This window comes from Mandrillus leucophaeus, unplaced genomic scaffold, assembly GCF_000951045.1.
Source record: "Mandrillus leucophaeus isolate KB7577 unplaced genomic scaffold, Mleu.le_1.0 Scaffold289, whole genome shotgun sequence".
In the NCBI taxonomy this organism is placed as follows: Eukaryota; Metazoa; Chordata; class Mammalia; order Primates; family Cercopithecidae; genus Mandrillus; species Mandrillus leucophaeus.
In genome coordinates, this window is record NW_012103020.1 from 1,033,780 (window position 1) to 1,047,287 (window position 13,508).

The 13,508-nt window shown below is 39.7% G+C and overlaps 1 protein-coding gene across 2 annotated transcripts in view; it reads left to right on the forward strand.

Moving 5' to 3' along the window:
• SETD7 (SET domain containing (lysine methyltransferase) 7) overlaps positions 1 to 13,508 on the forward strand; it is a 63,920-nt gene that overhangs the window by 7,494 nt on the left and 42,918 nt on the right. For both annotated transcript variants that reach the window (XM_011985630.1, XM_011985629.1), the window contains exon 2: positions 3,362 to 3,491. In XM_011985630.1, coding sequence (XP_011841020.1) covers positions 3,362 to 3,491 — 130 coding nt within the window. The remainder of the gene's footprint in view (positions 1 to 3,361; positions 3,492 to 13,508) is intronic.

A 13,508-nucleotide genomic window follows, 5' to 3' on the forward strand; every position in this document is an offset into this window, starting at 1 on the left:
AAAAAAAAAAAAAAAAAGCCTTTAGAATGACAGGGAGAGGTCGCACGTCCAAGCACCTCCTTAATGTGCAAGGTCACCAGAGTAATGGCCATCATTTGGTAGCTCTCCCCTGTCCTTGTCTCTCCCAAGAGATTAAGATGGTGATAGGGCTCCTCTTCATTTGCCTGTTGAAAGGCATTGAGGCCAGGTGTGGTGGCTCTTGCCTGTAATCCCAGCACCCAAAGTGGGTGGATCACTTGAGCTCAGGAGTTTGAGACCAGCCTGGGCAACACAGTGAGACCCTGTCTCTATAAAAAAATTTTTTAATTAGCCATTTGCGAGGCTGAGGCGGGTGGATCACCTGAGGTCAGAAGTTCGAGACCAGCCTGGCCAACATAGTGAAACCTCGTCTCTACTAAAAATACAAAAAAAATTAGCTGGGCATGGTGGCAGGTGCCTGTAATCCCAGCTACTAGGGAGGCTGAGGCAGGACAATTGCTAGCACCTGGGAGGCGGAGGTTGCAGTGAGCCAAGATGGCACCATTGCACTCCAGCCTGGGCAAAAAGAGTGAAACTCTGTCTCAAAAAAAAAAAAAAAAAAAAAAAAAATTAGCCGGTTGTGGTGATGTCTACCTAAAGTCCCAGCTACATGGGAGGCTGAGGCAGAAGGATCACTTGAGCCTACAAGTTTGAGGTTACAGTAAGCTATGGTCTCATCACTGCACTCCAGCCTAAGTAACAGAGTGAGACCCTGTCTCTGAAAAATAAAGGAAAGAGGAAGAGAAAGAGGGAAGGAGGGAGTGAGGTAAGAAAGGAAGAAAAGGAGGGAAGGAGGGAGGGAGGCAAGGAAGAAGGAAGGAAGGAGGGAGGGAGGGAGGAAGGAAGGAAGGAAGGAAGGAAGGAAGGAAGGAAGGATGGATGGATGGATTCTTCATGGAGTGGAGTTGACATTTTTGTTGTCGTCTCGACTGGGATCAGTACTACCCTCCAAGGGCTTGTAGTATGTTATATGACACTTTCAATTTTCCCTAATATCTAAATTCCATTGCTGAGGGTGCACCTTCAGTGTTTTATTCAGAAATAGGACAGGGCTGAAGGAAGGTAGAAATTAATTATATTAGAAACTTTTTCCTTAGTGTTCAGATTTATGGTAATTCTCTCAATCTAAAGTGGAATAACAAATTTTATCAAACATAAGCTTTTAAAACTCTGAAATATGTGAACTGTTTTCTATGATGAAAGCATTTTCAACAAGTTAATAAATGCTCTAGTATGAGGCTAAACTGATTATTTGGATATTAATACCTAAATCAAAAGTAGGACACTGAATTTATATGCCTAAATTTAACTTGATCGCAACAACATTTCACTAAAAAAAGCTCTTAGCAATACACTGGGTGGCTTTTTTTAATGAAAAGAGAAAAGTAAATTTACTTTATTTCAATGAGAGAAATGGCATCAGATATTTAGAAAATAATTGTCCAAGTGATTTCATATGACTCAAATGTCATTGAATTTATGTCATGTACAGTTAGTTTTTGAGCGAGAAGAAAGCAATTATGGCCTAGTTCCATTCTGACCATTAATTTCCTGGTCCTTTCCTCTTTTGTGTTAAGAGGAAGGGATCCATACTGATTATGATTTATTTAAATAGATGTGTCTTATTGTAAGATGTTCTTGGTAACCCATTATATACAGAGTCAGATGTAGCAATAAAACACTGTATTTGTTTGCAGCTATTTTGTTTATGTAATTAATAATACAAATAAAAAGTATATTTATTCTTTTTGTTGTTGTTGTTGAGATGGAGTTTCGCTCTTGTTGCCGAGGCTGGAGTGCAGTGGCACAATCTTGGCTCACTGCAACCTCTGCTTCCTGGGTTCAAGCGATTATCCTGCCTCAGCCTCCTGAGTAGCTGGGATTACAGATGACTGCCACCATGCCTGGCTAATTTTTGGATTTTTAGTAGAGATGGGGTTTCACTGTGTTGGCCAGGCTGGTCTCAAACTCCGGACCTCGGGTAATCCTTCTGCCTCAGCCTCCCAAAGTGCTGGGATTATAGGCGTGAGCCACCACAGCCGGCTGCATATTTATTCTTTATGAGAGTGTGTACTTACCATCTTTTCCAAGGGCTAATATTCCTTTATCATGTTAGAATAAATTATTTTAGGAGACTAAATATTTCATTGTGGTAGTATGGTTTGTGTTTCCTTTTATGTCTGTGAGCCATCTGGAAGCTACATTTCAATGTTTAATGTCCCTGCATTAGACACAGTGTTTAATGTTTTCATGCCTTTTCTCTCCATGGCCCAGGTTGTTACCCCAAGAAAAAGCCAGTAGAATAACTACTGCTTTCATTTTCACCCACCTCTGCAAAATCAGCTCACCAGAATGATTGGGAAGACACCAATAAGGTGTTTCCTGGGTTTTGTAAAACATGTAGATAGTAATAAAAAGTGTAAACATTGACTGTAAATGTCAATATTAAACTATACCAATCTTTGACCTAGGAAGAACCAGTGACTTAAAGGTCCATGTAATAACTTCTGCTGATAATCACAATCATTGCTTAAATGACCATGTGTATACTCTGGCTCCATTTAAAATACAAGCCCTCTGACACACAATGGTGGAAGGTATATGATAAGGTTATTACTAAACATTCAAAGCTGAAGATTTTGTAAAGTAAAGCAGTAGGTTTAAGGTTAAGCTCAAGTTTAAGGTGAGAAGGACTCCAGGTTTCTGTGTTTGTACAATGAGCTGTATAACTCTTAGGGCAGTTTTAAAGATATGACTGTGTCCTTCGTGTGAATATAACAATAACAGTGAGATTTTCAGACTGGCTAGCAGTCCTCCACATCATATGATAGAATGATGTATAAAATCATATTGCATACTTAATGTTCTAGAATTAGATAATTTATTCCAATGACTGCGTATGTGGCAATTGACTATAAAACAGTGGAATCTCAACCACACTTCAGTTAAGCATGAGAGATTGGAGGCATCAATTCCAAATATGAGGACTCTTGGGAGAGTACTTGGTAAATTGTGACATGCCCTGCAGAGGATATTACTGATAATGACTCTCAGTTCCAGGTAAAAAGCAAGCTTATTTAAAATTCATATTCTGGAATGTGTCTAAGTCTGTTCTGGACCTATCAGTTCACAAAGTGTACGTAACAATCAGTTTGGTACTGCTGGTGCCGATGAGGTGAGAAACCTTTGCACGCTGACTGTCCTTTCGTGCCAGGGAGGGGACCCTTTGGCAGCTGGAGGGGAGTTGGGCAGGGGACTTGTCTTGCAGCATGTGAATGCTTAGACGTCAGATGGGAGAAGCACTGACGATGTTAAGGTTTGCCTTGTGGTTCCCTTTCTCCAGGACACCTGGATGATGACGGATTACCACACGGGTTCTGCACAGTCACCTACTCCTCCACAGACAGATTTGAGGGGAACTTTGTTCATGGAGAAAAGAACGGACGGGGGAAGTTCTTCTTCTTTGATGGCAGGTAGCACTCACAGTTTTATTTTGTTCTTTGGGGGTACTGAATTATTTTATGTTAAGGAATAATACAAATGAAAGAATTCAAGTGGAAGTTTTTCTACAATTTATACAATGGGTAAAATTAACCCCTACCTGTAGGCACTGCTTTGGTGACTGGGGACGTCACCCTGTGGTTATGGGGAAGCCAACCTAAGGCTTAGCTCTTGTCATCACTGTCTCCCAGACTGTGCTTGGCCAGAAGATACCAGATTCAGGGGCCCCCATCTTGCATAAGTAGGTTACATGGTCACCCAATTCTTTGATGGATTTCACTTCATCATTCCAGCAGCGCATCTCCCTGAAGTCACACAAGTGGGGATCGTTTTTGTCAGTGGCCAGTTTGCACAGTTCCAGTAGAGTCAGATTCTTGCTTTTTTCCAAGGGTCACACACACTCCATTGCGTTCAGCACACTCTGCCAGATGTCACAGTCTGGCATCTTAGTACCCTGAAGGAAGATTCTGCCACCTTGTTGGTTCTTCTGCTTCATCGCTTTCTCAGCTTGTTGCCTCTCCTCATGAGATTGATGAAAAAATGCTTGGCAAAGTTCTTCAAAGCCACATCATTGCAGTCCCAGTAATAAGACATAAACAGGTACACACAGGAGGGCAACTTTCTAGACTTCGGTTTTTTAAATGCCTGTCTTTGGGATAATTGATCTTTTTGTGTGATAATTTAATACTAATGTCAGAACTATGATTTTCCACAGTGTACCTCTAGTTAAAGTATTTTTCAGAGCAGGATTTCTTTTATTTTACTCTCATCCCCTGTCTGAGGACGCTGAGAGGCAGAGGCTCCTTACTCGCTGGTGACAGATAGGAATGACTATAGGACATTTTTCTTTCAAGAAGAGATGGGGTTGCCCTGGCCCAGCTTCCCAACAATGACTTTTAGGCCCTGTCAGCTTCAGGAGCAGAGAGTGACCATGTGAATTTCTCAAGCATTTAGTGGAATTCAGAGCCGCAAAAGGACCAGCTATTTTCAGACCCGTTGATTGGGTAAAACGGAAACAGACTTCACCAAAGCAGGTTATAGGATTCTGTGGGATACCACACCACTTACTAAACTCCTGACATTGGTAATAGGCCAAAGCTTCCTTTGGGAAAGAAAATGTCTAAACTGACAACTGAAGGGTGATGGCAGGAACTGGTAAGTGATCCAGAATCGCTTTTCTGTAGGCAAAGTGGGTTGTTTTAAAGGGGGTAACATTACTTAGGCTTTCGATGATCTGATGCAATGAGGGGTAAAAAAAGCAAAAAAAACCCTCTACATAACTTTTGTAAAATTGCATTTTAATTATAATTCCAACCTTCATTTTCTCATTGCCCCCAACCCCACCTTTTTGTAAAGCAGGGTTTTGCTTACAAACTGTAAATTTTAAATGGTCAGATATTTTACTTCCTTTCTTTTGGGTGGATACTTGAGTGCCATAGAGGCTCCTTTCAATATGTTGGTATGGGCCTGGGCATGTTGGCTCACATCTGTAATCCCAGCACTTTGGGAGGCTGAGGTAGGAGGATTGTTTTAGCCCAGGAATTTGAGAACTGACCGGGACAACATAGTGAGACCCTGTCTCTGCCACCAGGTGTAGAGACCCTGGGACCTGTGGTCCCAGCTGCTGGGGAGGCTGAGGCAGGAAGATTTGTTGAGCACTCCAGCCTGGGTGACAGAGCAAGACCCTGTTTCCAAAAAAAAAAGTTGGTATCAGTGCTTTTCTCTCCTGACTTCTTTAACCTATCCAGAGGGAAACTTTTCCTGCCCCATTTCCACTGCAATTTTTTATAGCTCTTTTTTTCTGAAAAGTGTCACTTTTAACCTGATTCTGCAAATTTTTTTATTCATTCAACAAGTACATATTTATGTAAATGTCTCTTTCATCTCCAAGGACAGAGGTTTCCTTGAGGGCAGAATCTGTGTCTATTACATCTTTTATGCTTCATAGCACTTTCTCTTAATTTGATACTAAAGAGAAGTCCTTCCTAAGTGAGAGTGGGAGCTGAAAGAGAGGGTAGAATTCACCCAGAACACCCCCCACCCGCCATGCAAACACACACACACACACTTTAAATCTGGTAGTTTGATGATGATCGCCAGTAACTGATTGACTCTTTGGGAAAACAGTCCAGCAGATTTGTCTGAATTTGGTGTTGGTTACCTGCTTGCTTTATGGGGCAAATACTCAGAGTACTGATGGGCTAGACTAAACTTCTGAACCAGTGTGCCGAGAATGAGCTGCTTGTTAGCTTCAAGATGCTGAGCCCCTCAGCCCTAGGGTAAGATAGCCAAGTGGGGCCTGAGACTTCCTGAGCACCTGTCTTCCCATGTCCGGCTAGTAACTTCTAGCCCCAAACAGCTTCATCCGCTTAACCTAGTGTGTCAGACAAATGCATTAATTTGCAAGTGTGTCATGATATGAACAAGCTAAAGCACCAGGCCAAGTTGCAGCACTAGCCCAGTTACTATCTATAGGCTAGAAATACATTAAATGATTTTTTTTTTCCTTTTGAGGCACTAATTCACTATTTTTTTTTTTGAGATCGGTTCTCACTCCGTTACCCAGGCTGGAGTGCAGTGCCATGATCATGGCTCACTGCAGCCTCAACCTCCCTGGACTCAGGTGATCCTCCCACCTCAGCTTCCTGAGTAACTGTGACTGCAGGTGCGTGCCACCACGCCAGGCTAATTTGTTTTGTATTTTTTATAGAGATGGGTTTTTGCCATGTTGCCCAGCTAGTCTCAAACTCCTGAGCTCAAGTGATCCACCCGCCTCAGCCTCTCCAGTGCTGGGGTCACAGGCCTGAGCCATTGCGCCCAGCCTAACCAGTTCACTGATTTTTTTTTTTTTTTTTTTTTGAGACAGAGTCTCGCTGTCTTGCCCAGGCTGGAGTACAGTGGTGCGATCTCGGCTCACTGCGAGCTCTGCCTCCTGCGTTCTCGCCATTCTCCTGCCTCAGCCTCCTGAGTAGCTGGGACTACAGGTGCCTGCCACCATGCCCAGCTAATTTTTTTTTCTTTTTTTTCTTTTTTTTTTTTGTATTTTTTTTGGTAGAGATGGTTTCACCTTGTTAGCCAGGATGGTCTCGATCTCGATCTCCTCACCTCGTGATCCACTCGCCTCAGCCTCCCAAAGTGCTGGGATTATGGGCGTGAGCCACGGTGCCTGCCCAATTCACTAATTTTTATATCTACCACTCAAACACCTGTGAAGATGTTGATTAAATAGAATCAAGGAAAAATAGTGTTAGCGAGGACCTCAAGAGATTATCTTGGTTATCTTCAGGTAGATGAGAGTTAATACCTTAAGGGGAAAATGTCAGTATTATTGGTTTTATTACGCATGATGTAACAATGTGGTGACAGGATCTCAAAAGGTTGTCGTCATCTTCTTAAACCCAAATACTGATCACGTTACCAGACATCTGCTAAAAGGATTTGCTGTAAAAATTAGTAAGAGAGTCTTACAACTGAAAAAAAGGCCAACAATCTACCAGGGTTTTCTAAGGCAGATGTGGGATTTGATTATGGATAAGTCAGTTGTTTCTACATGAAGTAGTTATTATTATATTTGTCTATTAGTTTTTCTCCCTGTTCCCACCCCCGGCTTTTAGGGCCTGATGTGTTGGGTAAAATTAAGTGGGAATGCTTTGCCTTTATTGTCAGTCATCAACCTTTGGTCTGGAAAAATTCCTTAAAAGAGGCTGGTATTAGGTTTTGAAATAAGCGAGGAGACAAAAGCTTTGTATTGAAGACAGTTGTTGAAACCTGTTATGCTGGTTTATGTCCCATCAAAGAGTTTGTCTGCAATTGTGGGAACCTATGTTTGGAAAGAGACAAGGAAAATCACAGTGTAGTAACAGAAGACTTGGCCTAAGTATTCTAATCTTATATGAAAACTGAACCCCAGTATATTATTTATGAGAAGTATCCAAACAAATATAAACATATCCAGAAAATTCTAGAATCAGTGTTTCCCTTGACATCGAATGAGATAAATCTGAATAAGAATTTCAGATATCCAGATAACCAGGCAAAATGGCCCTGTGAAATTTTAAAACCAAATTTGTAAATAGAAGCAGAATATTTTATTTTGTTTTTAAATTGCAAACATAACAAATGCTTAGTGGAATAAAAAAAACTTCAAATTCAGAAATGTAAAAAGTGAAAGTGCTCCCCCTCCTTTTTTTAACCCCAACCTATGCCATAGAAGTAATTACTATTGGCAGAGAATTTGCGCTTCTTAACTAAATATATTCAAGGTAAAATATAGAAATAGCTATTTTTAAAGTTTTATTTTAATTGACATGTAATTGTCCATTTTTCTGGGGTTAAGTGTGATGTTTTGATACATAAATACATTGTGTAATGATCAATCAGGGCAATTAGCATATCTATCACCTCAAAGATTCATCATTTCTTTGTGGTGAGAACATTCAAAATCCCCTCTTCTAGCTATTTTGAAGTATACAATATATTATTATTGACCGTAGTCACCCTATTATGTAATAGAACACCAGAACTTATTCCTGCTATCTAACTGTAACTTTGTACCTGTTGACCAACCTCTCCCCGTCCTTCCCTCCTGCCTTCTTTTCCCCAGCCTCTGTTAACCACTGTTCTATTCTCTACTTCTGTAAGATCAGCTTTTTCAGATTCCCCACATACAAGTGAGATCATGCAGTATTTGTCCTTTTGTGCTTGGCTTATTTCACTTTACATGATGTCCTCTAGGATCATTCATATTGTCACAAACGACAGGATTTTGTTTTGTTTTTATGCCGAATAGTATACCATTGTGTACGTGTATACCACATTTTCTTTATCCATTCATCCATTAATGGAAACTTGGGTTGATTTCATATCTTGGCTGTTGTGAACAGTGCAATAAACATGAAAGTGCAGATACCTCTTCAACATGTGGAAGAAATAGCTATTTATTTCTAAATCAGTTTAAATAGCCAAAATGTACATTGTTTACCTGTTCACAACTGTCTCAGATTCAGAATGTTTGCTAGTTTTGAGATCATAATACTTACTCTTCTCTTCATTATATGACAAAATGTGGAACAGAAAACCTAAGTTACTACAACCAGCTTATTAAGTCAGAAACCTAAAATCAGAATACTCATGCTTTACCAATGGTTTGCCCTACAAATAAGGAATGAATGAGAACATAACCTTGTTTTTAAAATTGTTTTTTAAGCAGCTATTGTGTCCATTCCCACCTCCTCTGTTAAAAGGAAAGAAGAAAATTATCCTGAGATTCAGTAACTGGGACTTCTTTACATCCACCCTGGTCCCGAGATAAAGGAATTTATGCAGCGCGGTGACAGGAATCTTGAGGCTTTGTTGGTGTGGATCTGGAGTCTGGCACTGGTGGATTTGCTGGAGTACCATGGGATGTGATGAAAACGTGTAGTGTTCAAAATATTTTGATACACACATCTCTAATTTTTATACTAATCTTCGACTCTGGATGTTTATTTTCATGTATCTTTCCTAATTGTTCTTATTTTGACCATGATTTATGAACCTAAAGGCAAGACTTTTCCCAATCCTAGAATGGTAACAAGAAAGAGATATTTCTTCAGACTGGCTTTGCGGGGGCTGCGGAATACTAGGGTCCTGTGGTTTTTAGCCTAATTATGAAGTGGAGATTAGGTAATTCATTCAGCTTTATTTGTTTATGTTGTTGATGCCTCTCCTTCACATGCCAATTAGATGTTAAAGGATTTACTACTCCATGGCTTCTTTCTCCTGTGCCCAAGTCCTTTTCTGATGTTGTTTGGCTACATTTGCCAAGAGGGCTCCTTGTAATTTATCACTGGCCAAAATAACCTAAGCAAGGTCACCCGTCTCATGAGCCACTGAGAAAGGATGGCATTCTCCAGGTGTCAAGTCTATGCAGGATTTCTTGTGTTTAGTTTTCAGAAAGTGCTTGATCACAATTCAGAGAAATTAGAGTTGGATCGGACTTCTGAAGTCATGCATTCCAACGTCCCACACGAGGCAAAAGTTTCTTTTGTGTTCCTGACAGTCCTCTAGCTTTTGTTGGAACCAGCCCCAGCAAATATATTCATCTGTATTCCAACAAACAGTTCTGATTGAGGAAAAAAAATGTTGTGACATGCAAGAAGAGAGTGCAAATGAAATGGATAACATTGAATAACAACGAGAGTGCAAATGAAATGGATAACATTGAATAACTACCATTTCTTCAACACTGGACACATACATGGTCTTGATAACAATCTAGGAGGCGGGTTTTATAATCCCATTTGACATACGAAGAAACTAAGGCACAGAGTGGCCAACTAACTTGCCCCAGGTGACCTAGTTAAAAATGATTGGAGCTGAGACTCACACCAAGGCGAATTCAATTCTAGAGCCAACCCTCTCTTTCACTATATCTGCTACCATCTTCCAACTTGAAGCAGGGAAATAGCTGTGGGCCTAACTGCCTTTCTTCCATTCTTTAATTTTCCTTGAAGTTACTCATCAGCCATAGTTGTGAAATGTTACAAAGAGTCCTGGAGTGAATTCAGTTATGTTCTTGTAGGGGCCTTAACAACTTGGGAGGAGCTTGGAAGATTGGCAGAAAGTTTTCCTGAGGAATCAATTCCGAAGGATTCTGTTCTAGCTATTTGGCCCCCCTGACCTTTATTTTCTTAATTTGCAAAATGGAGATAATTGTAGCTGCTTTTCAGGATTGTTGTGATTGAATGAGAAAACCTGTAAAGACCCTTAAAGTGTAGGACACTTAGAAGGTGCTCAGGGGAAAGGATAGATTATTATTTTATCATTGTTGTTGTTACTATTATTATTAATAATTATTAGGAGAGCGTCTTAGTCAGTTTGGGCTGCTATAACAAATTCCATAGACTGGGTGGCTTAGACAACAGAAATTTATTTCTCACAGTTCTGGAGGCTGGACTTTCACAGTTCTGGACTTCCCAAGGCCAAGATCAGGACACCTACACTTTGTATCTGTCGAGGGCCCACTTCCTAGTTTGCAGATGTCCATCTTCTCTATATCCTCACATGGCGGAGAGTAAAGGGAGAGAAAACAAGCTTTCTGATGTCTTTTTATAAGGGCATTAATCCCATTCAAGAGGGCTCTTCCCTTGGGACCAAATCACCTCCCAAAGGCCCTGCCTCTTAATACCATTATATTGGGTGTTAGGAGTTCAACACAGGAATTTGGGGAGACACAAACATTTAGTCCGTAGCAGAAAGTTTTCTTTAGGTTTGTTTTTAGAAAGCAAAACTAAATTTCATTACTCTTCAAATATTTTACTGTTATTTTGAGGCTTTATAATAATTAGATCTATAGTAGACTCGTAGATCTTCTCTTAAAAGATTAAAAAAAAAAAAAAAAGAAAACCTTCAAAGATAGCCAGTACATTATATTATATGGAAGCATTAGAGTTCTCCATCAAACTTGCTGCAACACCTTGGAAGAAGTTGAAGTTTCTGACTGGAAATAGTTCTAGCAGATGGGTTAGATCTCCTGTTGCTGCTCTTCGCTTAGTTTGCAGTGTTTCGAAAGATCATATATATTGTTATATAAAATAATTCCTAAAATAATGTTTTCATACTAAGGGTCACAATTCAATTTGGTTAGAGATGAGAGTTTAAGGAGTGATGATTCATTTTTTAAATTTCCTCTCGGTTATTGTATTGCTAGGGCTGACAAAAGGAAGGGAACACAGTGGAAGGAAGGGAACAGAATTTAGGCCCCAGGAGGCGGAAAGTCCAAAACCTTCTAGACCCCAGAACCAATGAAGAAAAGCCAACACTGTTAAATCTCCAAGAACAGTTTTCTATATTCAAATACTAACAGGAATTTTTAATGAAAATACAGCAATATCTGAATAAAATACAGATATGTAAGTCTAGGAAATACAGATATGTAAGTCTAGGAAAACAACTATAGAATTTCTCCATTTCTTTGTAAGTCAGATTTCTTAATTTAACTGATTTCTCGAAATTTAACTGCTAAGTACAAGAGGTTGGATAAAACAGGCAAAATTAGTCTATGTGCAGAAAAAGAAATTTAATTAAAAATTATGTTTTAATTTCCTCAACATTTTCTAGTTGTTTGATTCAGATGATGGTACCAGAAAAGTCAAAGAATTGCAAGACCATTTTTGTAATTTCTTAACATGCTAAAGAATCTGCCAAGATGTTGAAAGGAACTTTAAATACAAGTTAAGCACGTTAAGAACATTCTGTATAGTATGATCCCATTTTTATTAAAATAACAAAAACAAAAGGTAGGAAAATGCATGGTATAGAAATGAGGAGAGTGGCCGGGTGTGGTGGCTCATGCCTGTAATCCCAGCACTTTGGGAGGCTAAGTCAGGTGGATCACTTGAGGTCAGGAGTTCAAGACCAGCTTAGTCAACATGGTGACAACCCATCTCTACTAAAAATGCAAAAATTAACCAGGTGTGGTGGCACACACCTGTGATCCCAGCTACTCAGGAGGCTGAGGGAAGAGAACTGCTTAAACCCAGGAGGCAGAGATTGCAGTGAGCCGAGATCGTACCACTGTATTCCAGCCTAGGCAACAGAGCGAGACTTCATCTTAAAAAAAGAAATGAAAAAAGTCTTAAATATTATATGTGAAATTGGGGAAGAGGACTGAGAATTTCTACTTTCTGCATCTTAGTATTGCTTGAGTTGCTTTTTATGTGTTTGTTTTACAGTGAACACATATTGCTTTTTTTTAGAGGCACTTATTTTCTTCCAGTCAATTGGATCACTCATAAATTATTGCAGATAGGAATTTTTCTTGCTTATTCTTTAAAAATAGATTTAATGCAGTTTTATAAATTTCTTTATCTATTTCAGTGTTTCATAACTGTTTCTTTGATGATGCTTTTTAAACCCAGTTTTTTAGTAGGAAGCTTGCCATCATACACATGAATATACATGTTTAATAATAATAGCTGTTCTTTATTTAAGCAATCACTATGTGCCAGACCATATTCTAAGCATTTGATATGTATTAACCCATTTAACCCTTAAAACAATGCTCTGAGTAGTCCAATTTACAAATGAAGAAATGAAGCATAGGAAGTTTAAGAAACTTTGCTCACGTACAGCCTATAGGCATATCGAATTCATATAAATAATGCTCCCTGCACTTGAATAACACTGTCATGTTCCTTCTCAATCTTCTCTTCTCAATGCAAAATGATCTCGCTTTCCATTTCTATTCTTTTGCTTAGGAATTATCAATATGAAGTTTATATGTTAGGAGAGGGATACGTGGATGCATATTTCCTAATTTGTTCCCATAAAGGGCTTACAATCTAGTTAGAGAAATAGGACACGTAAATTTAACATCAATAAAGACGTGGAGTGTTCTGTAATAGTACATGCCTAGGCTCCGATGAGTAATGTGCACGGCGGGGCTGCCAAGATCAGGATAGATTTACTTTGTAGGAAAATGAGGCTCCCTGCGGATGATGAGTAGGCTCTGTTTAAGACAGTGACCAGCAGACTTGCTCTGAAACCCAGCTCTCAATCCAGTTTCACCAAGAAACATTAGAAGGTTATTTCTATGTACCCACTTTTCAAATATGACCAGATATTAACATTTTAATGGATACAAAATAATGTCATTTTCCCATGGCTTCTTTCTTTTTTCTTTTTCTTTTCTTTCTTTTTTTTTTTTTTGAGATGAAGTCTCCCTCTGTTGCCCAGGTTAGAATGCAGTGGCAAAATCTCGGTTCACTGCAACCTCTGCCTCCTGGGCTCAAGCAATTCTCGTGCCTCAGCCTTTGGAGTAGCTGGGATTACAGGTGCCTGCCACCATGCCCAGCTAATTTTTGTATTTTTAGTAGAGAGGGGGTTTCACCATGTTGGCCAGGCTAGTTTTAAACTCCTGACCTCAGGTGATCCTCCTGCCTCAGCCTCCAAAGGGCCAGGATTACAGGCATGAACCACCATGCCCGGTCTTTTTTTTTTTTTTTTTT